At 36.9% G+C, this 27124-nt stretch overlaps 1 protein-coding gene across 1 annotated transcript; it reads right to left on the minus strand.

Annotated features, from left to right (window-relative positions):
• LOC145688864 (uncharacterized) lies at nt 1-27124 on the minus strand. Its single transcript, XM_081763033.1, has 5 exons — nt 27008-27124; nt 16987-17645; nt 13006-13141; nt 5041-5142; nt 1-134 (listed from the first exon to the last, which is right to left on the minus strand). Exons 1-5 carry the CDS (start codon nt 27008-27010, stop codon nt 96-98), a joined length of 939 nt encoding a protein of 312 aa, XP_081619159.1. The 5' UTR covers nt 27011-27124; the 3' UTR covers nt 1-95.

The raw sequence follows: 27124 nt of genomic DNA on the forward strand, positions 1-27124 counted from the left end.
ATTTTTATTTTACTGACTGAAAGAACTCCAGGTAGTTTCTTCACCTCATTAGATTTTGTACTAATTAATTAATATCGAACATGCAAACAAGGATATCATTGTTCAGGTTGGTCGGGGGAAACTGAGAAGTGATCCTATAAAATAATAAGAACAAATTAATTAAAAATATTATGAAAATCTTAGCAAGAAAACAAACAAAAAAGAAATTTAGAAAAATGTTCAGTTTGCAGCTCACTTAAAATAATGAGTAACTAGATATGTTGGAATCTAATGATCAGGATAACATGGGCTAATAAAATATTGTTAATTACTGTAATAATCCTCTTTGTTGTAGCACGTTCTATAGGATTATACAGTATCTACGCATCTTTTGACGAAATAGGTTGACAGCTCTGATGCGAGACGTGAGCCACGCACGGTTGCCAACCAGTGTTGCCAATTTGGGGGGAAAAGTCCCTAAATCTAGAGGATTGGACCTCCAGAATGATCCGATTTGTGACTTTCTTTTGTTGATTTTGAAATGAAGATTTGATGACTTACTTGGAAACCTAGCGAGTTTTGTGCTGGGAGCAACTTCTTTCGCTTATTTCAATCAGCCTAAGCGTCAATGAGGGAGAAATATATAGCCTATAGTGTTTAAAATCCCCAGAATCCCGCTTTGTCTTCTGATTGCCTACATCTTTCCCTCTAACGGAAAATAATTTTGACCAACCGTACCGTGCCTTGAGGGGGAGGCGAATGAGGCGACGGCCCCGGGTGCCAAAGTAAGGGGACACAAAAGTCGGAGGAAAGAGAAAGAAAGAAAAAGAGAGAAAAATTACTTGGAATGTTTGAGATAAAGAGCGGTATTTTTCAATCTAATATTTAATTTGACCAGGGTTAGATCAGATTTATACTTTAGGAAGTGGTCGTATGATGTTATTCATGTTAGGAAAACGTATATGCGCATATAAAAAATAGAAGGAATAAAGTAATAAAAAGTGCTCAAAATCAAGGAAAAGCAGAGTTCATTTTTGAAAATTTTCTTGCGCTTCGCGCCAATCATGGCGGCACTTCACAGGTGGTCTCTCGACCTCTCTCATATGTACGGGGCGCCGTCGAATACCCTCGCCCCGTGTGTTGATTTTCCATGGCACGGCACTGTTGACCAATATGTTTTAATTTGTAGTAACAGCTCGAGAACTGTGAAGTGGATGTAAGCTTTTAACTCCCTTTTTTATTCTAATATTTTTGTTTGATTTCATTCAAGTGAAATCGATCATATAGTAAAACATACATTGTAATCTAAATGACATGTATATAATACAGAGAGATACGGAATATTACGAATAATATTTAGCGACTTTTCACCCCAAATTGGTCATCATTTCATCTCCCATTTAGCGACTTTTTGTGTCAACTTTTTGGCAACACTGTTGTCAGCTTATCAAGCACCGGTTCTTAACATTAGAGCTCTGTTATCATCAAGGGCGCCGATCCTGGGGGTCCAAGGGGGCCCGGGGACCCCAAGGCTGATCTGGGCCCTCCCTTATTGTATTTAAGAATATACAATATTTGGCATAATTTGAATGCAATTTGTCTTAAAATCCTCATATATACCTTATTCATCTGAATGGGCCCCCCAAAATTTACAGAGAAATCAGCGCCCTTGGTAATCACCCCAACTTTTCGTGGATGACAAGGAGTTAAATCCCAACAAATTGTTTGGATTCTATGTTAAATTGTAGGTTTACGTAGAATATGACCCCTCCTCTTCATACTATTGTGCTCAATAATCGAAAGTGAAGCAAAATAATCCTAAAACATGAGCTTTTAACCCCGTCTCTACGTTAAGAAGAATAAAAGTGTAAAAGTAATATAATTCTTGGAACTAATCCGTTCTACATATTTTGTGGAAAGGAGGAATTAATCGTTGTTTTGACACACCAAATCCTCTATAGATCAGATACAATGGAATTCAGAGAAAATACTCGTAATTATAACTGCATTGTAGAAAAAATACGAACAACTCTGAAAATATTGAGAAATATTGAAAATGAAAGTTTAAGACTTAATGATAGATCTAGCCTATAATTACATTTTGTTAATTATAGCGATACTGGAATAACGTTCATAAGTCCTAAACAAAGTTATAAATTTTAGGTCTTCTGCAGTTTGAGTTTATGCACTTTAGGTCTTGTGCATGTTTGATAATTAGGGGCACAAGTTTTTCGCACTAAGAATTTGAAAATTTCGCTTTTTTTATATTTCGCGTTTTGTCGCATTTTTCAAATACAGTTCCGCATTATGTAGCTCGCGAAAAACATACCCAATTGACATATTTACAATTGTTCCTTTTATTCATAGATCACTACAGAAATACACCATTAATTACCTAAAACTAAAATACACTGAATTTTTCATTTGACATTGTAAATTTCACTTATGGAAAACTATAATGTATATATATTTAAATCAAACTGAAGGAAAATCAGTAAATAAACTTACTATGAGTAGGAAAGTTCGCGATGGTGATAGCTAACACATAACATGTCCTCTATAGCCGTGTCCGAATCAGCCAAAATGCACCGCTCATGCCGCGTTCTACCATTCCGTCAGCGGATAATTGACGTTTTTAAATTAATAAAAACGTATTTTTAAAATTTCGTGTTATATCGCGTATTGTTAGAAATTTCGCGCAAAACTGCAAATTTCACGTTTTACCGCGCAACGGAAACCAATGAAAATACACATAGGATATTATAAAACGTCAAGAAACTTAAAATTATTTAATTCTAATGCATTTCATTTTATCGCGCTTTGCAAAAAACTCGTGTCTCTATCCATAATTCCAAAATTCGCCCCTACCACAGAGAACTGCGTCGCGACAATGCAGTAGCTACTGTCACAACGCTGTTAAAAGCGCAATCAATTTCAAAGTAATAGCTATATTACTAATACTAAAACTATTATTATTATTATCTATTCAACACTTATACAAGAACATATTAACTTTTTTTTTTAACGTGTAGGTTATTTTAAAATATGAATCTCGTTATTTTCACTGACTTCGTAAAGACGTAACCAAAGCTTCATCAAGAGAGAGAGCATAGATTGTACATAAATCGGATTTATTTGTCAATGAATTGTTATCAGAAATATGCATTTTTATTTAAAGTAAGAAAAAAATAAGGGAAAAAATCGTCCTGTACCTAAACTAAGAGTACATACTAGAAGAGTCATTCCGTGAAAAAATGGACATCAATTGGAGAAGAATTTCATTTTGCAGTAAATACAATTTAACCTTTAACTATTCTATTAAAAATAAGTTGCACTTACACTCTCGAGGAGACCACAATTATGTAGTTATTTCACGACTATTGAATTCTGTCATTCCTTTTTTCCCTTTCTTTCTTTATTGATCCAATGTTGAGCAATCTTCTCAATCTTTAGTAATCTCATCTAGGCCCATACACAGTTATGATTTCAGAGGTTGAAATTTTCCCCCAGAGCAGTGGCGGATCTAGCCTGGGACCGGGGGCTCAGGCCCCCCAGTTTTTGAGTGGCAAAAATAACTTAAGCTATTATTTATCAAGGTCGCCGATTTCTCTGTAACTTTAAGGGGGGGGGGCATTCAAGTGTGTGCCTGGTTACAGACAAGGGTCTAAGAAGGCATATAATATGAGGATTTTAAGACAAATTGAGTTCAAATTATGCCAAATATTGTATATTCATAGAAAGATACATATAGTATAACAATAAAAACTACATATTCATAAAAATACATGAAGACCCACATAAGCATTGGTGACCTTGTTATTTAAATACTTTTGAAAACTTATGATAGTTATGCATAGTAAACTTATGATATATCTAAGATAGCCTTGGGTCTGGCAGCCCCCCCCCCCCAGGTTTTTATCTTCTAGATCCGCCTCTGTCCTGGAGCATATCTCCGATCGTGCACAACTTGGATTACTAATATTTTCGAAATAGTACTGTCACCCTCCGTGTATTGAAATTCCCCCGGAGAAAGTTTTCTGAAATCATCACTGCATACACACTACACAGATACGTATGTACTTAAATATATATATATATATATATATATATATATATATATATATATATATATATATATATATATATATATATAATTTTTTCCAGTTTGAAGATGGTTAGCCGTAGAAGGTAACGTCTTCTCTAGAGCTAGTGGAATCTATTGTGTCGTTTCTCTATTTTTTTTAAATCTGAATTTCATATGGCGTCAGGGCCGCCCATAAGGGGGAGATACTCCGAGAGAAAGGGGAACCTGATCCTTTGTAATGCTTTGTAATGGCCATGGATTTTTTTTTAAGTGTTCTTCAGTCATTGTAACTTTTTCAAGTTTTAAATTCACGACAGCGACAAATAACCATAAATTTTCTGGATCTAGAGATTAAATTAAATATTCTATTTTTAACCACTCTCGCTTTCGGTGCGAACGGTCCCGGGTTCGATTTCCGGTGGGGGCACTTGGTCGAAAAGTGTAAAATGCTTTTTCCGGCCAGCCACCCCGAATGAGATTCTCCTGGGTTTTCCTCATTCACACCAGGGAAATGCCGGGGTGGTACCTACCCTATAGGTCCCAGGCCGCTTCTTTCCTTCCCCGATCCTTTCTTCCTTCCCTTTCCCCGGATTGTGTGATTGCTGAGGGACGTTATCCCTCAAAACGTGACGAGCTGCATGGCCATATATACCGAAAACCAAGAAATCTAAATCCTAATCCTATATGTTTAACGTATGAGTTTGGCAACTTTCTGGCAATTGTTACTTGGCTAAAATCGTAGTAGCTGGCAATAGTGAAGGGCTGATGAAATTTGTCTGGTGACCGCTGAAATTTATGGACAGCCCTGATCCTGTACTAATATTCTTACTGGAGATCCTGTAATGCTCTGCAAACTGTTCCAGGCCGACGTTGCCAAATATTCATAGTTTTAGGTGGTGTAAGTACAGTTTTCTCAGCTAATGATACTTTGGTTCATACGATTTACAAGGAAAAAAATTACATAACTACATTTTTACCTGATCACTACGATGAGTTCGGCAACGATCACAAATCTGATACTTCAGCTGTTGATTTATCGGTCCTGCTGGGGGGTTATTCTTCAACACGTTCAGTTCAGCCTGTCAAAGTAAACAATAAACTTAATCATGTGTTTAGCAGTAAACAACAATCTATACAAATTGTTTATATAGCAAGTAGTAAATATAGCAAGTGACATATCCTAAGAACAATAATATGAATACGAGGTGTGTTCAAAAAATATCGAACCTTTGGTTGGTAACAGTGGCGTATTTACGATTTTGTTTCGGGAGGGGCTTTGCTAACTTTCGGGGGGGGGCTTTGCCTGGAAATGTGAAAATTCTGCAAGATATTTCATTTACTTTACTATACTAAGTAAGATTTCGGGGGGAGGCTTAAGCCCGGAAGCCACCCCCCTAAATACGCCACTGGTTGGCAAAAATACATTTAATTGATTTGGAAATCCGATACACTAATCCCGCCTCAAAGTATTCTTCTTGGTAATGCACATACACTTCTCCCAGTGCTCCCGCCATTGTTAGAAACACTTCTGGAACGCAGTTTTTGCAATGGTGAGCAACCATGCCGACGTATTCTGCATGATGTCTTCTCTTAACTTCAATCAAATCCCTTTTAGTGGCATTTTGAACTTAGAAAATAGCCAAAGTCACAGGGAGCCATGTCAGGTGAGTAGGGAGCCTGACGACACGCAGAAATGCTGTGTTTGGCGATGAAAGTCTGAATCAAATTTCGCGGACACTCTCCTCATGCTCAAATTCTCGTTTTAAATTGAATGTTTAACCGATCCGATTGAATGGCTTTTGCTTGAGTATCGCCAAAACTTTAGGTAAAATTTGATGTTAATATCGCTGCTCAAGTTTTCCTACCGAAATCCGAGGACCGCACATTACACGTCTTCACTTGTTGGTCGACTACCAGCGACTGATACTTTCAGCGGGCGGGAAAAAAATTCACTCGTACTTTTATCCTAAGAGCAATAATACGATTTTCTTTTCTTTTTTTTAGCACGGTATAAGCAGATTGGCCCATCTATGAGACAGTGAACAGAATATATAAAGTTTTTGTGACTTATCATAAAGGAATATCCCATTTACCGCAGAGACGCTGTCAGCACAGGGATATCAGAAAATCCAGAGAACTCCATTTTTTTTTTTTCAAATAACTTTCCGTGGCCGTCATATGGAAATTCAGATGATATGCTACGAGACTTCCTGTGGGACATTCCTGGGTTCCTTACGGGATATTCATACTCTTTTGAATATCCTAATATTGTCTCGTGACAGTCATATCCCATTGAAATTAAAGGAAAACCCCGTAGATATCCTTAAAATTTCTACTGCTAGCCTGGATATCTTGGAACAGATAATAGAGCAGGATATGTCGGGTTATATGAGATCTTTCTCTTTTGGATTGTAGTATATTTTTAGAAAATAATAAGAACATGTTGAACACAAAATGGTATCTGAACAATTATCTTATTCAACTTTTATGAGAACCTCAAATATTTTTGACACGAATGTCGAGTGGTCAACACAAAGTTGTTCTGTTTCTTCCTAAGTTACAAGGATTGTAAACGGTAGATCTTTGTACTCATATATACGAGGAAAAATTAAACCTTAAACTTCTACTAAAAATTTAAAAGCAGCGCGCAGTTTAAAAAGCAACCGATAGGTAGCAGCACCAAGCTACAGGAGAGCAGAACAGGAGCGTGAAAATGGTCAGCATTACTCCCAACTTTAAAAATAAAGCAGTGCACAATTTGAAGTGGCTAATTGGTAGCAGTACCTAGGTACTAGAGAGTGGAATATAAGTGTGAAAATGTTAGCATTACTGTCAAACCCCCCCCCAAAAAAAGTATACATTCTAAAGATGACTGATATATGGGAACAGCAAGCTACACGAGAGCGGAGCGGGAGTGTAAAAATGTCAGCATTAGTCCCAAATTAAGAAGGAAAGCAGCACGCAATTTGTATTGACCGATAGTGGCAGCACCAAATTGCAGGAAGACAGAGCAGAAGTGTGAAAATAGCAGCATTACTTCCAAATTTTGAAACGCGCTGTACAATTTCAATATGATCGATAGATGGAAGCTACAAGCTACATGAGGGCGGAACAGGGGTGTGAAAATGGCAGCACCCGTCAGAATGTACTCAAACGTGGAGCAATACATTACAGGTTTGAAGCAGGTGCAGAATTTCCTAGATCTTTCCGTACTTTGGCTGCAGCAGTACAAATTTTCGGCTCCGAGATGACGCATTTGTGCATCCATTTTGGTTTATATACAGGGTGTCTATAAACTCCCTAGTACTTCCTCATCTTTTTTTTGCAAATGATCTGTACTGCGAAATGTACTCTACTGAAGAGCGAATAGCCAAGGTATGTGATCGCCTGCGCGCTAGGACGTATGAACAATCCGTAAGTTAAAATGAAAAAAAATCTTCAACAAGACAAACTTAAGAACAGTATCAACAAATTCAAAAGCATTGGCAACATGCATCACGAAGAACGAACTAAGAGGTCATATATTTCATGATAGATAATCCACAGCATTGACGATACGGTGACTTGCACTCATCTAACTTGACTATCTCACGAGCTCCTTAAATTAGAAACACGAAATTCGGCACGTAACCATCTCATTCAACACAAATTGACACATGTAAAAGGGTTTTCGAAATTTTTACTTTTAAGGGGGGATGGAAACAATTTCTATAGTTTTTTTCTCACATTCAAATCGACATTGTCTGACTCATCACGAGAAAACGACTGAATCGGTTGAACATAATACGTACACTCATGTCCAAAATGATTGTCGCATATCTATAACTGTCTCCTTGTAAGAATAGAATTTGATATGATTTTGCAGGGTACTTTTAATACTGATACTATGTGTATAATAGGGAAATATATATTTGTGGTAAATTCCACAGGAAAAGAATAATAAATACGAAAATTAGAGTGAGTAAAACAAAATGTTGCTAAATGGACAAGAACGTTTTATTTTCGTTTTATTGTTCCTATTTACTGCTCTTTTGACATGAAATTTGCCACATACATGTCTTTGTCGATTATACACATACTAACATTATAAGAAATACCGGAAGAATTCGTTATTAAATTATATTCCTACAAAAACATATTTATAGACATGCGACAATAATTTTGGACATGAGTGTACATCGAACTGTTTTTTTTTTTTTTTTTTTCTTTCTTTATCATGCCACTTTGATTAAATGTATATCCTAAAGGGAGAAAAGGAGTTCATAATTTGTCCAATAAATAAATAAATAAAAATAGAGTATCTAACAAGTCCGTCGAGTGAGAAAGACGAAACATGAAATGTAAACTCATTAAACAATCAGCGAACACATACCACAGCGTTTTCGAAAGATTTCGCTTTAAGAGGAAAGGGATCAATTCGCATAGTTTTTGCTTCACATATTCAAATCAATGTTGTCTGTCTCGTTATCACGCGACAACAATTGAATTATTTGAAGTGCATTTTCTGTCCGCCGTACTATACTTAGATTTGATTGCAAATTGTAGAAAGTGGTTTCTGTGCTAAAGTCCATTATGAAGAGATCAGTAAAATGTTGGGAAAGAAAAGTAGACTGTCCATGAGTGTGAGAGAGGGAGCTGTCTTGTAGTAATACATATATTTTTGCCGAGAGGAAAGAAGAAAAAGCTGTCCGTATTATGGAAGTAACCTGTTATTCGAAATTTAACTGGATATGCTATTTTTAATATGTATACATACAGTGATATTTTGAACACTGTACACGTTGAAGAAAATCGCTTTTAGAAAGATTTGTCCCTCGAGATTTTGGACGGCTCGATCTTAGTGAGGCGAGAATATGACCGGTGAGGTTACGGGCAGGAGAGATTGTGGTTCCGCGAGGTTCTGGCTGCAAAGTATACGAGGTGTATGAAGAGTTGAGTTGCTTTTGAGTTTAAGGTCTCTTTCAGCAGCGAGGCTAGAATCCGGGGCCATAGGCCAACTTAGTTTTGAGTAAAAATTACGGGAAGACGGAAACAAAAGAAATGATTTAGAAACGACTGTGTTTTCTTAGTCTAATATGGTGTTTTTTTTTTTTCAATCACACCAGCCGTTCTTGCTCCACTGGTAAGGTGCACCATATTAATTGAAAAAGCAACGTTGTTATAGTGATCGCAACGAGTCGTGAAGCTTGGACTATATCTACCAATTTCAGCATCTAATAAAATGCAGGATTGAGTCCCGATTGTCAACCCCATCCACGAAATTTGGTTAGTCTCCTTTTTGGCGTTTTATGGAGAATATCTCCTGATTGTACAGTGTTGTCGAATTGTCGTTAAGTTTCGTTTTGTTTATTTTTGTTGTTAATTGTTGTTGTCGTTGTTGCATATTTTTGTTGTTATTATTGTTTAATTTGAATAATTGTTAGTGTTCATGGTATAGCTCTGTAAGTTTTTTTCTTTTCGCTCGCTCACCATGTCTTCTAAAATTTGGCAACATTGCTGATGCAATTCTGATGTTTCACGTTTTCTCAAGTGTGCGTTCGGAAGGCAGCTCCACGAATCGTACCGTATTATTCCGATGTATGACACGTGAGGCAAAGCAGTTCTGTGATCGGTGTAAAGTCCAGACTTCACGAGTTCTCGCGGTCCCTATAGTTTAGTAGGTTATTCTCTTGAGTCCTTACCATACCAAGAACACAGCATTTTTGGGAAACGTGTTCGAGGTTCCCTCACACAACAATGTGCACGTTCTCCATTTCATTTTTACGTGCCCTTATGTTATGTTCGTGAACTGAAAACTTTATTTTTTCATTTAATGTAGAGTGCCTTAACTAGCGTGAACTCCAAACGCCAGGTGCGATTAGAAACATTCCGCCATGTTGAATTGAAACCCACCCATTCTCAACAACGCCTTTCTTTCCACTTTTTCGTATATTTGCTGATAATGGAGTTGAGCTATTTCCCTGAACTTTTAATATACCCAGTATATATTTAAAGGCAAATTCTCTTCGATTTTTTTCCTGAACAGAGCTAGTATTATAGAATTTAAGATTACGATTGCCTTGGGAGAAAGAAGCAGAATTCACTTCTCACATAGAAAGAGAAGAGTAGGGAATGTTGATCATTGCTTGTGACGTTTTACATGCTCCGGTGCACCTTTTCCACATCCACACATTTTATTTAGTTATTTATTAGTCTGGCAATTTACCTGTTTACTCATTACATATAATAAAGCACCATTTCTAAAATAAAATAAACAAGTAACTCTAGTATTGAAAATGAGACTAATTTTACGAACAATTTTAAAGTGAAACCTCTCTAGGGATGGCTAGCGTCGATTCCATTTAAGGTTAGTGTAAAGGGACAAGTTTTGCCGATAGATGTCACTACAGTCACTATCTCTCCCCCTGTATTTTTTTTTTTTTTTTTTTTTTTTTACCTTTCACGAAAATTTACAATTTCTTTTATAAATTTCAACCTAGAGACTTCAAATTTTTAGAGAAGGAACTTCATAACCTATTAAAGAGAACAGTCCGTGCCGATTTTTTATTTAGAATTTTCTTCATTGTTGAAACAGTTCCATTGATAAGGTTTGGATATCCATTTCATCAATCAAGCCATTTCAACAATGAAGAAAATTCTAAATAAAAAAAATCGGCACGGATTATTGCCTTTGATAGATTATGAAGTTCCTTTTCTAAAAATTTGAAGTGTGTAGGTTGAAATTTGTAAGAGAAATCGTGAATTTTCGTGAAAGATAAAAAATACATGGGAGAGATACGAAGACTGTAGTGCCATCTATCAGCAAAACTTGTCCGTCTAAACCAACCATAAAGATGACCAACTTACAAAAATGTAAGTATATTTTGAAATAACTATTATTATTATTATTATAAAGCATAGCATAAACAATTCTAATGCAGTATCTTGATATGACGCACATAAGTGCCAACTGTTAATTTTTTTTCAATGTGTACGTAATGAGCACTTCGGTACTTAATGTGATAAATCAGAACGTCTCATATTCTAATATTTGAATACATCCATCCAATAGATCAATGGTTCCCAAAATTGAAGGTTTCACCTGAATAGCAAGAGAGATTATTAAAGATCCGAAAGCTATTGAAAGAAAATGAACTGTGAAATTGTTTTTAAACTGCAAAGTCCTTAGTTAGTTTTATTTTTTTTTTTAACTCAATTACCTAAATTTTGTATTGAACAACACTCAAACTGAACATTGAGATCTTTTTTCTATTTCGAATGTGCTTAGTAATATTGACCAAAGAAAAGAGACAGAAAAATCCAATGGGTACTGAGAACCTTTCGAAAATCCTCAACAGGCGCTTGGTCCTTGGAACACCCGTGTAGTCGGCGCCTGTGATCATCAAGGTGACCAGACATCCCGTTTTAGCCGGGACAGTCCCTTATTTTGAACCGTTGTCCCGTTTTCTTCTGATTCTCAAACGGGACGCCTAAATGTCCCGTTTTTAAGCAAAAAAAGGCCCAGGTGTTCCGTAATTATTATTCAAAATATAAATGGTCAATGCTAATTCTACACTTTTCCGTACCAACACTCATTGGGAAGGTTCAGCCGTGCCTAGAACTTCTGAATATTCAAATGAGAATTGAGTGTTCTGTGGTTCAAAAGGGAATTGAGTGTTCAAGTAGTTAAAAGTATTGTTGGGTAGTACTTAAGTTAGAAACGCTGTGTTATCATTCTTACTTGTGTATTTTGTAAATTGAAAACACTGCCGAGTCCCAAAATGCAATGTGGAAGTCACCCCCCCCCCCGGTCGCCGATTCGTATGCGTCCCGTTTTTTAAAGTAAAAGTTCTGGTCACCTTGCTGATCATGTACGTATTGGATTGGATTTTATGAAACATCGTATGAAATAGCTATTCACCTTAGTTTATTACTGAGAATTAATGAGAGCTCCAAAGAAGATTGAGTTGGAACTGAAAGTTCGAAGATTGATAACAATCTCACATGTGAACCAACAAGTAAGTGTTAGAATAGGGGAGTGTAATTCGAAAATGAGTTCGACAGAGATGTCTCTTGCCAGTATTATTTAATATCTTTCTAGAAGAAATAGTGAAGAAAAGCCTACATAACGAAAATGGTATTTCGGAAGGATCTAAAATGGTTATATGGATATAAAATAAAAATTCAATCTTTCCTGATGTCGTGATGAATATAGTTAGTTTCGGGCAATCAACCCAGCAATACTAGAAGAACGCCGGAACCTCAATTGGGATACCGGTCTGCAACTCAGCCAAACATGGCTTCCCCCTCATTGGAAGAAAATGTACACCAATCAGGGTTTGTCAACCAACCCAGCCAGTCACAATTGAGGCCATAGACTGACGCTGATTGGACGTCGCCATTGACCAATCGAATTCCGCACCCCCTTCCTGCCAGCACTTATATAATAAAGAATTCTGTATTTTTTTTTTTTTTATCTCTCATACTTTATCCTGAAGAAGGGAACAATATTGTCGCTTCTCGAAACATTGGACGACGTTGAATTTACCTGGCTGATTGGCCGAGAACAACTATATTTATGTACGGTACATATGATTTGCCGATGATATGGTACATCTTGCGGAATCGAAAAAGAAAATGAATAAAAGATGTTACAAAACTTGAGGAAGAGCTGTGAAGAATAACAGGGAGAAATATGCCTGTGGGTTACACAAACGACAATATTAGCAGGATACAGAGAAAAGAATCATTGCGATGCAGAAGGATATTCGATTCTACACTTGACTAGTTTTACCCCAGTCTATTTTCGCCTGCTAATAGCAAGCGCATGTGCTTTTGGTGCACGTGATCCCGGGTTTGATTCCCGTAAGCGGAAATTTCCACAATATTTGTACTTTCTTTTTCTATTTATAAATGAAATGTTGATGAATACTCTAAAGACAAATATATATATTGTTAAATACCTGTGTTCTCTTGCATAAGCGCAGTAGACTCCGCAATTGGTTCCTGTACTTCATCTTAATCAGCTGCAGATGATGTCGTTTATCGGTAAGCTTATCATCCAATTCTACAACTCTATTTGCTAGCTGAGTAACAGTCCTGTGTAGAAAGAAAAGGAATCGTATTAAGAGACTGTACATATTGGAATATTACCTCATATTTGTAAATAACAGCAAGTGCTTCTCCACGAGGATCAACAAGCAGCCGACAGAAGCAAATTACGAAGAAGTACGAAGAAGGACACGAAGAAGCACGAAGGACTCCGACAACCCCTCCAAAGGATGGCTATGAAATAGCACGTCGAGATCAAGAAGATCAGTTCCAGCTCATCGCTCCTACCTTTATCTTCGCGCTGTTCCAAGCAGGAGAGAATCCCTAACGTAATATCTGTGCTGCTCGGGCAAGAGGCTCCTATTCTATCTCATCTCCGCGGAGATATTAGGCAGCAGATATTACCTTACGTTCGCGTTGCACTGAGTAGGAGGTTCCTTTCGTTTCCGCGCCGCTCGGGCAGAAGACTCCAACCTATCTCTGCTGCCTGGGCAGGAAGTTCCTTTCGTCTTCGTGCTGCACTGGGCAGGAAACACCAACCCACCTCCGCGCTGCTTTGGGCAGGAGGTTCCCAAACCATCAACCTCACAGACCTCCGCGGTGCTTTGGCAGGAGGTTCAACTTCTTATGGAGGAGAATATCGTGTTCGTGGATTCTGTCGGGCTTATTCCGTTTCCGCCCACATTGACATTCCACAAATTCTTTCATAATCAGTCACTTTCAATTGGATATAACCATGAGATAGTAAAACCATAGATTCTACCATGAGATAGTGTACCTAAACGGGTGATCATTTTATCACGCACATCATTTGTCTTGAGCACGCTGATATTGAGTATCCACGTTTTAGAATTTTTCGTAAGTTAGTTGATGTTGGTCTATGTGTTGGCTACATTGTTACCTAATCTGCCCGTAGCTGGCTTCAGCGTGCAGTACACAATAATCGTTTCTGTGCAGATTGAGCACATGACTACGAAAAGTATGGTGTGATGTGGCGCGTTGCGTGTGCCGTGTTGCTTGTGGATAATAATACTGTTTTCAATATCATAGAATAGGTGTTCACTGTCAATGTGTAGTTCTAAAACAAGGCACGTCCTCTTCTAGCAACAACTAGTTTACGCTCTCTGTAATGAATGGTACCACCTGTCACTAGACACTTAGTAGATACCATATGACGAAGGGTTGAAGTTTTACGTACTGCCAAAGAGGGTTTCACGAAGTACTTACTTCAGCATTGGGGATCGTTCTATCCGTACACTGAAAGGCAACGACGGCCACTGACTTATTTTTCGGATGTCTATTAAGGTATGTAATAGTAGTATATATTTCCAACAAGGCACCACAGTTATGAAACACTGTATATTATCAAACTGGTTTTAATTTTTACAAAGACCATAATAATTCTATGTCACTTCTGTATTATTTGCATGACTTAAGAAGAAAAATCTCAAACGGCTGTATGGAAAGTTTGATATTTATTTTCTGAACACAGAACTATCAGAATTGCTTCAATGCTAGAGATTTATGACAAAGTCTTCTAGCTTCTATTGTATACACATTACACTGACTTTCGGGCAATCTCGTCATAGGCCTTTGCTGTCTTTATTTATGTGAAATTATAAATAGAAACGCCAGATAGTAAAAACAACAGTTATATATATTCTTTTAGTCTACAGAAAGATACAAGAACAATTTAACTAAGAAAACTCACAAATAGACTTTAAAACTCTTAGGCCTAAATTTATTTTTAAAAAATTATAGACCACCTATACCAGAAAAAAATTATAGAAAATTTATACACCAGTATGTTGGAAAATGTAAATAACCTCCTATATTGTCAGCTACATTAAAAGACTTGCTAAAGGCTAACTTGTGACTTTCCATTCAAAATCTGAAGCCGAATCTATTGAAAAGGTTCACCTCTATACTTAGAAACCTATTTGTACATTTCGCTTGCCATTTCACTGTCTTCTACTATAAATGATCCACATCCATTTAAGGTAAGAGATGGGGGAAAATCCACTTCACTACATCCACATAGAAAAAGAAAGTTTTCAGCTCTAACGTAGGTATCTATGTCACAGATGGTACAAAGACATTCAAATTTAGCAGACCTTAATCATTTCCAACAAGCATTCTTTTGGTACATTTTCTTTTTCAAGTTTTACATTCATAGTAAAATAGAATATGAACATTTTGCGCCGTAATTGCTCCATAGGAGAACAAACTGGGGCAATTATAGCACTCCTGGCAAATCATATAATTTATTGTAATAATTACATAATGCTTTTAAATATGCTAAAACCAACTACAGTACTAGAAACTTTTTAAATGACTACCTTAAAAATTAACGCCAAACAATGTTATGAAGTCTCCATGGGGTGGATGTCTTGATTTCTTTTTTTATTGCTTATAAAAGCCCCTACCACCAGCTTTTATTAAACAATTATGTTCGCCTTGTGTAGATGCTATGCTAAATAACACATATACTGAATAGAGATATAAAACTGAAATACATAGAAATTATAGGCTCTTGTCATAATTGCCCCGTGCAGGCATGTAGTCAAGGGGGGGTCTAGACCCCCCTTTGAAACTAGAAATGAAAAAAATAAGGAAAGATGAAACAAAAAGAAACGAGAAACAGAAGAATGAGCGTTAAAAATAAAAAAGCTATAGCACACTTTTGGTTACTCTTTCTTATGAGGAAATTTGTACTATTACTTGCGATACCGGTACATGGTTGTGATTGAGTGGGATATCCTGGAAAAGACAGGGAATTAGAAATTTCTAGAAAAGTTATGAAATTCTCAGAATTTCCGCTACTACTCAGGGAAATTTCAAGCTTTTGAAAGAATAGTGCCGTTCTGTAGCAGGGTGGACATTTTAATCATAATTTTTCGTCGCTTCTCTGCAGTATCCAGTGGCGTATTTACGATTTTGTTTCGGAAGGGGCTTTGCTAACTTTCGGGGGGGGGAGGGCCTGTCTGGAAATGTGGAAATTCTGTAAGATATTTCATTTACTTTACTATACTAAGTAAGATTTCGGGGGGGGCTTAAGCCCGGAAGCCACCCCCTAAATACGCCACTGGCAGTATCAAACATGTTATTTCAGAGTTTTATACTGCTCCTATAACCTGTCATTTGGAATAGACAGTAGTTGACGGAATAATGAAAACAAAAAAGTTATGGAAAGGAAAGTTCTGTTAACATTTGATTCAACAGAGAAATGAACGAAGATATAAAATATTTTACAAGACATTATTGAATATGTACTTTTTATAATAGTGGATGAGGTCATAATGAAAGGAAAATTGTTATATTTGACTGAACAGAGGAAAGAACGTAGATATTGAGAAATCTTTTTCAAGAATATTTTTTTTAATTATTTTTTTACTCGAGATTTCTTCATAGTTTGTTATTAAAATACTTACTAACATATCCTCACTTTTTTGTCCTAACAAACCGTTGCCAGTAAAATCGTTTAGATTGACCAAGACCCTGGTGTGATAACCACAGTATTTCATGTCATGCCCGCTCCCCTCATTGCGAAAGCCTGGCTAAACGAACCAATATATGTTGCCAATATAATAGCTTAAAATGATCGAGCCCCTGGTGTGATGACCACAGTATTTCATGTCACGAACCTCCCCCTTTACGAAGTCCTGGCTTCGTGCCTGCCCCGTGCCAGAATTGTTCCACGTCACCCTAGTTCAGTACTGATTTCTTCAACTGTAGTGCTGTGTTTGGAGCTTTATTTACAATTTGTTTGCCTATTTTGTTGTTGGCATATTTTTAGCATTTGAAAATTATACTTGATTATCGAACATTTCAATTGGAACTATGTTATATATGAGTAGGTAGTAGAAATATGAAATCATGCACAAAAGACTTACGGAGGGTTCTCCATATCGTCGAGGTTCAGAGGCTGTAAGTTGTCATCACCGTGGTTCTTAGGTACTTCAATCCTTCGAAGTGATTTACGCATTAGAGACCGAGTTTGACGATGATATGCTGCATTTTCAACCACTTCCATTCCTTCAGGCTGCTCATGACCATCCTGTGCTATGGCATTCATATCTAATTTGAGCTTTTTATTATCGCCTTTTGCAAACTTTTCACGATCTTCGTGTGCTGAAAGCCTTTTCTGGCCTTTCGCAAAATTTTCAATTAATTCAAGATCTTCATACTGTTCATGGTCTTTAGCTGCTGCATCTTCAACTAATCCCATCCCTTCAGGTTGTTTATGAGCTCCATGTGCTGTGGCATTTTGGTCACATTTTAGCCCTTCATACCGTCCAAGATCTTTTGCAGCTTTTTCAGCCAATTCAAGATCTTCACAATGTTTATGGCCTTCCGGTGCTGCACCTTCAACTAATTCCATTCCTTCGGGTTGTTCATGATCTTCGTGTGCTGTGATGTTTTGATCTAATTTTAACCCTTCAGACCGCTCAAGATCTTTTGCAGGTTTTTCATCTAACAGACCTTCAGACAGTTCATGGTATTTGGGTTCTGTAGCCATTTCAACTAATTGAAGATCTTCACACTGTTCTGCCTGTAAAAGAAACGTCCATTATTCGTAAAATACAACGTAAGGAAAAAGGTAATACAGATTTGCTATCAATTTAATTTTGTATATACTATACACTCAAACACTATTACAGTCCACTTGATACAATTTGTCCGTTCTGACAGTTGCTTTCCCCTGTTTTTTTCCTTCCTGCACGTGGTCACAACAATCAGGCAAGAAGAACTGTTTCTATAGCAACAGCACGTTCAGCCAATTATAGTGGCTCATTTCTCTTCCTCTGCAATGGAAAACATTCCACCTTTTCCGCACATTGCCAATTTGAATGAATTGCACATTGTTTTAGTCTAATGTCAAGGACTTGCTGGTTATTGAGTGCATTCTTTTTAGTTCTCTTTTGTGTCATTTAATTTTATAAAACTGAGATTTACTTGCAGTAAATAATTTCGTGTTTCAATACCCGACGCAAAAGCTGGCAACACAGCATTGAGCACCACGTGCACGCAGCGAGCTGTCAGAAAGGAAAAGTAGTATCAATTGCAGTATAGTTATGGGGTAGTAAGATGCACATTGTTAACCGGCGCTCACCTCCGTTACATATGATTCTCTACAAAGAGTGGAGGGGGCAAGGAGAGGCGACTGCCACCCCAATATTTTTTCTCGCTCACTCTTCTCTCCCCTCCACCATTTTTCTATATACAACCGAGGAACTCATTATCACGAACTGCTTCTTTAGAATTTGCCACTGAAATCTATATGACATTGAAATCTTTGTTGTTCATTGACATGTTTACAGATATAGAAGTACCTTTGTTCATTAACGCATTCTTTAATGTTGGTTCTGATCCCTGATTACACTGGTCAACAGTGAAAATGCTTCGGAGATAAAAGTAACCAATTTTTACTAATTTTAGGGTGCTGATAACGAATATGAAATTAGTTTTTGAAGATTGGTTCCAGTTTCAAAGGAATATGCTATCACCGGATGTGCTCCGGTGGGCAAATTAAGGGTTCGTGGCAACAGGAGATGTCTGCTTATTTCAATAAACTATCATTGTTTGACGGTTAGTTTCATTGCTATCCTCAGGGATGTACGCAGAGGGTGAGTCTTGCGGGTCTTGATCCCCAAAATTCCGACTTTTTTGTAAATTTAGTCTGATTTGAGGTTTAATTTTACAATTTTTAATATAATTTAGCCTTTTGTTTGGACCTCCAAAAAGCTTAGGACCGCTCCCGAAATAAATTCCTGCGTACCTGCATGAACATGTCAAAATCTCCTGGAACAGTATTTTCATCGGAAAGTAACATAGTGTGTTGTTACAATGTAACAGATCTTATGAGTAAACTTAACATAGAAGATAATATTGATGCATGTCGGCTATTCATAAACACATCAAAATTGATCTTCAAATATATTCTGCGTAAACTTCCACAAATTGCTTAAACTAAAATCAGGTAGGGAATCCTTATTGGCCCTCAAAGTTGCTAATTCCTCAATGATCCTGAATTTGATTGTTAGAAGATAAGAAGAGGATTGCATAGGATTCTTTCCGAAAATTGGTGACGAATGTTTTGGGAAACGAGCGGTCTCAGAACTATAAGGAATTAGTGGAGCACCTAATATCTTCTATCAAGCAATGGGGTGTAATATGTCACTAAAAATGCATATAATTTCCCACATAATTTCTTCCTAGAAAATTGCAGAGTAGTCTTTGATGAACATGCGGTGCATTTCTACCAAGTTATATCTATGATGTAGAAATTATATCAGGGTTACTGGTGTAAATCTGCGCTTGCCAATTGTTGTTGGACAATCGCTAGAGATGTTCCGAACGACAATAAAAGAGACAGGCAAAGAAGCGCCATTTGTAATATCCCTGTAAGTTATGTTTTATTACTTTCATTTTACATAGTTTTAATTTGTTATTGACGCTATTATATTCTTTGGAACAAACCCTGTACCAAGCGCACACATAATCAATTATCATACCCTATAACCTATATGTCAAGTGATGTTTTATCTCACATATAGAGGGTCTAACGTTATAACAAAACGCAAATTTCCTCTCTATACTTCGAACATCATCTATATATATAAAAGAGAACGCACAAAATCCTTTGTCCGCTCATCACGCTAATACGGCTGAACCGATTTCTTTCATTTTTGGGGGGTTGTTAGGATTTGGACCCTAGATGGTTTTTATCATATCACTTTAATTTTCAATTACCAGTGTCTTGAGATAATTGACCAATCAGGTGTCCATACGTAGAAAAAATCCTTTATCCGCTCATCACGCTAATACGGGTGAACCAATTTCTTTCATTTTTGGGGGGTTGTTAGGATTTGGACCCTAGATGGTTTTTATCATATCACTTTAATTTTCAATTACCAGTGTCTTGAGATAATTGACCATTCAGGTGTCCATACGTACAAATCCTTTGTTATTAGTTCATCATAGGTATAAAAATAAACGTATTTATATGCAACCCGCATGACCCTGTGACTCGGCGGGTTAACATACATGACAGGCGCTATAAATCACTTGAAAGCGAAAAAGTAAAAATTATCTAAGTAACAAAGTTTATTGCGTTCCGGGATGACCGCAGCGAAGCGGGGCGGGTTGGGGTGACCGCAGCGAAGCGGGGCGGGTTAACATAAATGACGGGCGATATAATGTTAACATTAGTGCAATCTTCTATGGTTTTTATCATATCACTTGAAAGCGAAAAAGTAAAAATTATCTAAGTAACAAAGTTTATTGCGTTCCGGGGTGACCGCAGCGAAGCGGGGTGAACGCTGCTAGTTTTATATATGTTTATTTTATATCTCACTTTTCCCTATAAAAAATCTGGTATTGTCAAGCATGATTTAGAAATACTTTTCCCTCTTAATTATTGTAGATATTGCAATGAAACTTGGCACACACATTGCATATGAATAACAGTAGTTTCAAGGTATATTGTATTTTGGTACCTGTAACTGGGGGCGCACCGGGAGGCACTACATTTGAAGAAAAGAACTTTCTGGACAGAAAATTCTCAATTTTACCCCAATTTTCCCTTTACCCCAATATGATATAATGTCAACGTCACAAGATACCCGTTTATGTCGAAAACGGAAAGGATAGGCAGCACCAGGTTGATATCAAAATTTTTGATATGCTATAACGCTGACTTGGCGGCCATCTTGAAAGCCGCTATCTTGGATATAAGGTAAGGTATTGAAATGAGAAACGGGGTGTGTGATATATCAATGTAAGGTAAAATGCAAAAGTAAAACCAATTATGTAACCGCGAAAAACGTATGTGTAATGGTATGGACGGGACGAAGTGTAGATGACTCGGGCAAAACAAACGTGTATTCGAAAGACAGAATAATAGGGCAAGACCCCACGACTTAGGTACGCTACAAGTAACTGCAATAATGTCTGTGCATGGAAGTACATCCGCCTTGACAGATTATACCTTCCGAGGATATTGGGATTCCGTTTGGGACAGTGAAAACCACAATTCCAACCCGCGATACGAACGCTCGTTTGGAGACTACATAAACTACAAAGGACTATCTCTTATGGAACAACAATTGGGCAGCTCGCTCCGGAGTGTAGGAAATATCATCTTGGATTGGTGATCAAAAGCACGACCTATCTGGGATTGAATCCCACTTCTGTTCACTTCTCTTGCTGTTTTGTGTAAACAAGGGATATTTCGGCCCATGTTTGTTTAAACAACACTATCTGAAACAAAGTGTGTATGGATGAGAAAGGCCAGCCATGTTATAGCTGACATTTCTTTACGAATGTTTCTTTTCCTTTGCGCGGTTTGCTACACTGTTTCGCGACGGTCCCAATCCAATTGCATCTCTTATGCCCTTATCTCTCCTCAACCCGAACTGCTCCTCCTCAACTTCTTCATTTGTTCTTCCATATAACCTTCTATTCAGTATTCGAAGCAGAATTTTAGCTGCATGAGATATGAGATTAATAGCTCCTTAATCCTCGCATCTCTTTGGGTTCGATTTCTAGCCATCGGTATCATGATCGTCGTCAGGAAGTCTCTAGGCCACGCTCCTGTTTCATATACTACATTGCTCAGTCGGAACAATTCTTTCTTGATCTTGTCTCCCATGTTTCTAATGAATTCGATTGGTATATTATCTATCCTGGTTGTCTTTCCATTTCTAATCTCGGATATAGCTTTTCCAAACACATCCCGAAGGTTACTAAACCTTTTATCACACTCGTCTACTTCGTTATCCACTTCAACATCTAAGCCATGTAGTCTATCCCTACTCTCATATAGGTCCTCAACATGTTCCTTCCATCTTCCTAAGACTTCACTTCTCTAGCTGATTATCTTCCTATTTTATTTTCTATTGCCATCGTAATACTTCGTGTTTCCTTAGAAGTTCCATAGATTTCATCTCCTTGTACATTTCCTCATATTTCCGAACTCTTTCTAATTTTTCTATGTCCTCGCATTTTCATTTGTAATTCTTCCCTTGATCTATCTGTTTCCCTTCATAACTCGTTGTTTAACTTAACGTACATCTTTTTGCGTTCTGTATCAACGTGTTTCCACGTCGTCCTTTCTTTCATTGTCTTCAACATCTGATCTGTAACCCATGGTTTCTTAGCAGTTTTGTATTTGCGGTTACCTACTTCTTCTTCAGCATCCTGCTGTATGCAAAATTTGATGTGTTACCACCGTCTGTTACTACCCGCACCTATAATCTTCTCGTCTGAATATTTTTCTTCGAATTTCGCAATAAAAAGATTTCTCACTTCCTCGTTTTTCAACTTTTCAGTATTCAACCTCTTTTGCCTACTTTTCTTCTGCCTACATTTTTGAGTTGAATAGAGGTATCATAATTGACGATAAAATTGAAGTCAGCATCCGTTAATTGTAGCTGATTGAGTTCCTGTACAAATCTGGCGATAATGCAGCCATAGTCATTCATAGCAAACTTATAGCAATGTCCATGGTAACCCCACAATAGAACGTAGTAATGCATAAAGGTGGCTTGTCAGGTTTTAGAGTGGTCATCTCAGCGTACATGACAAGCCACGTTCCGACTCAAGAGGACAGATGACAAAGGGAAGCATTATAATATTCATAGATTAAGTCACAAGAAAATCTGTACACGTTAAATTCCTAAGACATTGATAAAGATTATGCTAACGAGGAACATGTATAAAAGCTTTAGTAGTGGACCGTAAAGTTTTTCTCGTGTTATCACTCAAGACAAAGTGTGATTGTTTCTTTATGATCTCTAAAACAAATGTTAGTAGTTGGACTGAAGGTGCCCTCAATCTCCTAAAAAGCAAAAACCATGACTCTCCAGATCATGAAACAAACTGATGGTTGTTATCTTCTGAAATCTAAGAGGATCAGTTTTCATTGACTTTCTGGGAAATCAAAAAAGAGCGATCTTGTGTGCGTCAATGGATATGACGAATCAAGAGACTGGAGTTATCCAATACTGACAAAGCTGCATCACGACGATGGCAGGCCACACACAGCACACATAACGCAGAAAATTGCAACGCTGTGACGTACGATAGCGCCCCAAACACGTTACAGCCCGGATATGATCCTTTTAGAGCTGTGTCCATTTGGGAATTTGATAAGTTATCTGCGCGGTAAACATATTTACGAATAAGGAGGAACTCATTGCGTACGTCAGGAAGAGGTGTACCGCCCAACTGCACAAGTTTTACCAACGTAATTTGGAAAGAACATTGGCAGATGTACAGTGAAACCAATCAGTCCTATATTCAGTGATATTATACTCGAAGTGACGGTCGAAAGCTCAAAAACCCTTCTGGTAAGTGAGGTTCCTGGTTCAATCCCAGCTCGCGGCAAGTGGACTTTGTGGTGGACAAACACGCTGTGCATGAATTTTCTGGGGGATATCTCATTCTCTCCCATTTTCTCCATTCCACAATTTAATTCAGTATCATCATCCAGTACCTTTCATTCAGTACCCTTAGCTTCGGTGCATAATCGTGGATCGTTAAACTAATAAAAAAAATACACCTTATCATCCAAATAATAATAATAATAATAATAATAATAATAATAATAATAATAATAATAATAATAATAATAATAATAATAATAATAATAATAATAATAATAATAATAATAATAATAATAAACATATAGGAAATTGTGCGATGCCTTGTGACCGAGTTTTGATTGATTGATTGATTTTTAGTATTTAATGAGGTCGTCAAAAGCAAGGCTATTCTTTCCAGTAGCGATAAGGTCACTGACCGGCACAGTCTGTGGATTGATAATTGAAAATAAAACTTCTAAAAAAAAAGGGAAGTTCAAATAAAAATTCCTCAAAAATAAAACTTTCAACAAACTAAATTCAAACAAAACGTGAAAAATGTTAAAAGAATACATAGCAAAACATAAGAGGTAACTAAAAAATACATTTAATAAAAAAGCAGTAATAGACATTGATCAACTCAGTGGGTCAACATAACAAGAAAAATTTTAGAAGACAACCTCTCAGAGCACGTCAAGGTTCCATTCTCATTGGCCGATCTTTGAATCTTTGTGTGTGTGTATAATATATGTATATGATTGCATAATTTTATAACACCCACAAAAAGAATTGTCAACGAATATGTTGACCCACTGACGTCGTAAGACCAACCCACTATCGGTTTGAAGTTCAGTTTGTTGTTGGAAGTATCAATTTAACATAGCAAAATGACATACTGACATATTCTCAGCATATATTCTACAGGAGAAGCGACAGTTGAGTCTTCCTTGTTATGCGTATGCAATCATATGAAGACAATCGTGCACGTCATGTAAGAGGCAGAACACTTTAAGCAGTGGCGGATCCAGAAGGTAAAAACTTGGGGGGAAGCCAGAATCCAGACTGTGATAGGTAGTTTATGAGTTTAGTATAAACTTTCAACATATATAAATAATAGCTGAAACTGTTTTTGTCACTCAGAAAACTGGGCGGCCTAGCTATCCGGCGTAGATCCGCCACTGATTTTAAGTTCCTGATGATTTATCCTTAAAAACCTGAATATCAATTGAATTGAATCGACGTAACTAAACTACAAATTGCTTTAGAATGATCAAAAGCAATAATAATCAGAACCACTAAAACGTTCCCCGGCAGTGAACGATTTTCCTAATACTGTTATCTGAATTTAACAATACATACCCTCATGGGCGGCGATTAGGGGGGGCAAGAGGGGGCAGTTGCCCCCCCCCCCACTTTTTTGAAGCGGAGACCTAATTTATATAGCTTCATTTAGAAATGTAAAAGGGTGTCCACACAATTTGGAGAAAAGATCTCTGACTTTTTCCTGACTTTCCATGACGAAAGTTCCAGATTTCCATGAATAACTTAAAAATATAGAAGAAAAAAAGAAACCCAGCCTCCACACTCCCCATAGTTGGCCTTGTTCTCTTCCGCTTCTGTTTCTTTCTTTTTTCAATTTTCTTTCCAAAGGAATGTAAATTTACAAACATGTGCATTAGGCCGATATTGATTAGGCCTACATATTACACAAATTGTAAAGTTACAAACGAAAGTGTGCAGCATACAGAGTACTTAAGATATGAAAAAAATTACACATTACAATACCAATTACACAGCATTATAATATTGGCTATAGTAATAAACAGTTCATACATGATTTTACTGATAATTAAACACACACACACACACACACACACACACTATGAAACACACATTACTTTTGCTGGTGCAGTTGTTAAATGCAACCCATTTAGAAATTTGTTTCATACTTTGTCGCATAGTTTTCTTCTCATTGATCTGAATATCCTTCTTGTCGTCTCCGCAGTTTAATTTTCTTCTCTTCTTCCTCCAGCTCCTTTAGTTGTTGCTGTATCTTCCGTATCTCTCTCCTCTTCTCGTCTCCAGCATTTATTTCTCTTTTCTTTTCCAAATACACCTGATATTGTCTCATTGAACTTCTCACTGAATTTATCATACCTCTTGTAATTATCAATCCTGATGATCCACCTATTCTCATCACAGAATCATATATGATCCCTTGAACAACCAGAGATTCTTCTTGTGAGTTCTCAACAATGAGAATTTTATTTATTGTGAGACCATTTTCAAAAAATGCGTTTCCATGAAAGAAGATAAAACATAATTTCATAACAAAAACTCATCAAGTCCAATACCATCTCTGTCATTGGCTATGAATTCATTCCAGTATTCCTTAAATTCTTCAGTCTGAGCTTTCACTGTTAGCTGGAGATATTATTTCTTTGCGTTCTCAGCTACTTGTCCAGATATCCTCTTGGCACCATTCAATTCTTCTAGAACATCGTCTACCCTTTTGAGCAAATATGCCAGGATGCAGTTAGATGTGTTTCTCGCAGAAAATTAGTTTCAACAACTATAGCAGAGAACACTGACTCCCTCAATATCATAATTGAGAACGCTACATTTTGCATCCAGTAACAGTAAAGAAATCAACCCTATTTCATAAATTCAGTAATTGAACAATGGACCTAAATCGATTTTTTCCTGACTTTCCCTGACCAATCTGCCATTTCCCTGACTTCACCTGATACATTTTTACTTCCCTGGCCTTTCCCTGACTTTCACTTATTTTCCAGAATGTGGACACCCTGGCAAAGGTTTCGTATGTATTACTGTTTCATAGAAAAAAAATGGTTCTCTATGATATTTGCCGTTGTGTGAGTACGTATTGGTTATTTGTCTTCCCATGGAGTTAAGAAAGCTACACGAATTGCGTTTTAATTACAATTCAAAGCAATTAATATTGTAACTGCATATTTCTTTAAATGTCATAGCATATGCCTGCAGTACTTACTGTATTTTATTTTCTAAGAGAAAAAACATTCCTTTAATGGCATGTGTGGAATTAAAAGTATAAGTTGTTCATTAATCCCCAGTTTCAAAATAACTTCTGCCATGCCTCATTATTCATTACTATGATTAATATTATCTTTTCTATTTATTTATTTTGCGAATTTATCATTGAATAATCTGATCAAACAGTTTTTCAGACAGAATTTTAAGATGTTCATGAGCAAGATCTCAAATCTCTTCTTACACTTTCGATGTTTAAGAGTATAAAGGGCTAGTACCTACCTGTATTGCTCTTATGAATTTACTTAAAATAGAAATACGATATACGGCATTTTAAGTGAAAAAAGATAATATCCTATTAGTTATACAACCTTTCATCAAACAGTGTTAGAAACAACCAGGAAATCTAACATTGATATACAATTGTTCAGATCATGTCTTGCCCCCCCACTTTTAACGTCCAACCGCCGCCACTGCATACCCTATCTCTGTACTTAAATTAATAATTTAGAATTTTTCAAAAAAAATATTATCTTACCATTTCACTTAAACCAATTCCTACGACGCTTAAAATTATTAGAGCTCTTACGAGGGATTAAACAACTTAACTACTATAAAATAAAATCTTCAGTTAGGAATATAAGTTTCCATAGAA

This window comes from Thermobia domestica, chromosome 7, assembly GCF_964235325.1.
Source record: "Thermobia domestica chromosome 7, izTheDome1.hap1.1, whole genome shotgun sequence".
In the NCBI taxonomy this organism is placed as follows: domain Eukaryota; kingdom Metazoa; phylum Arthropoda; class Insecta; order Zygentoma; family Lepismatidae; genus Thermobia; species Thermobia domestica.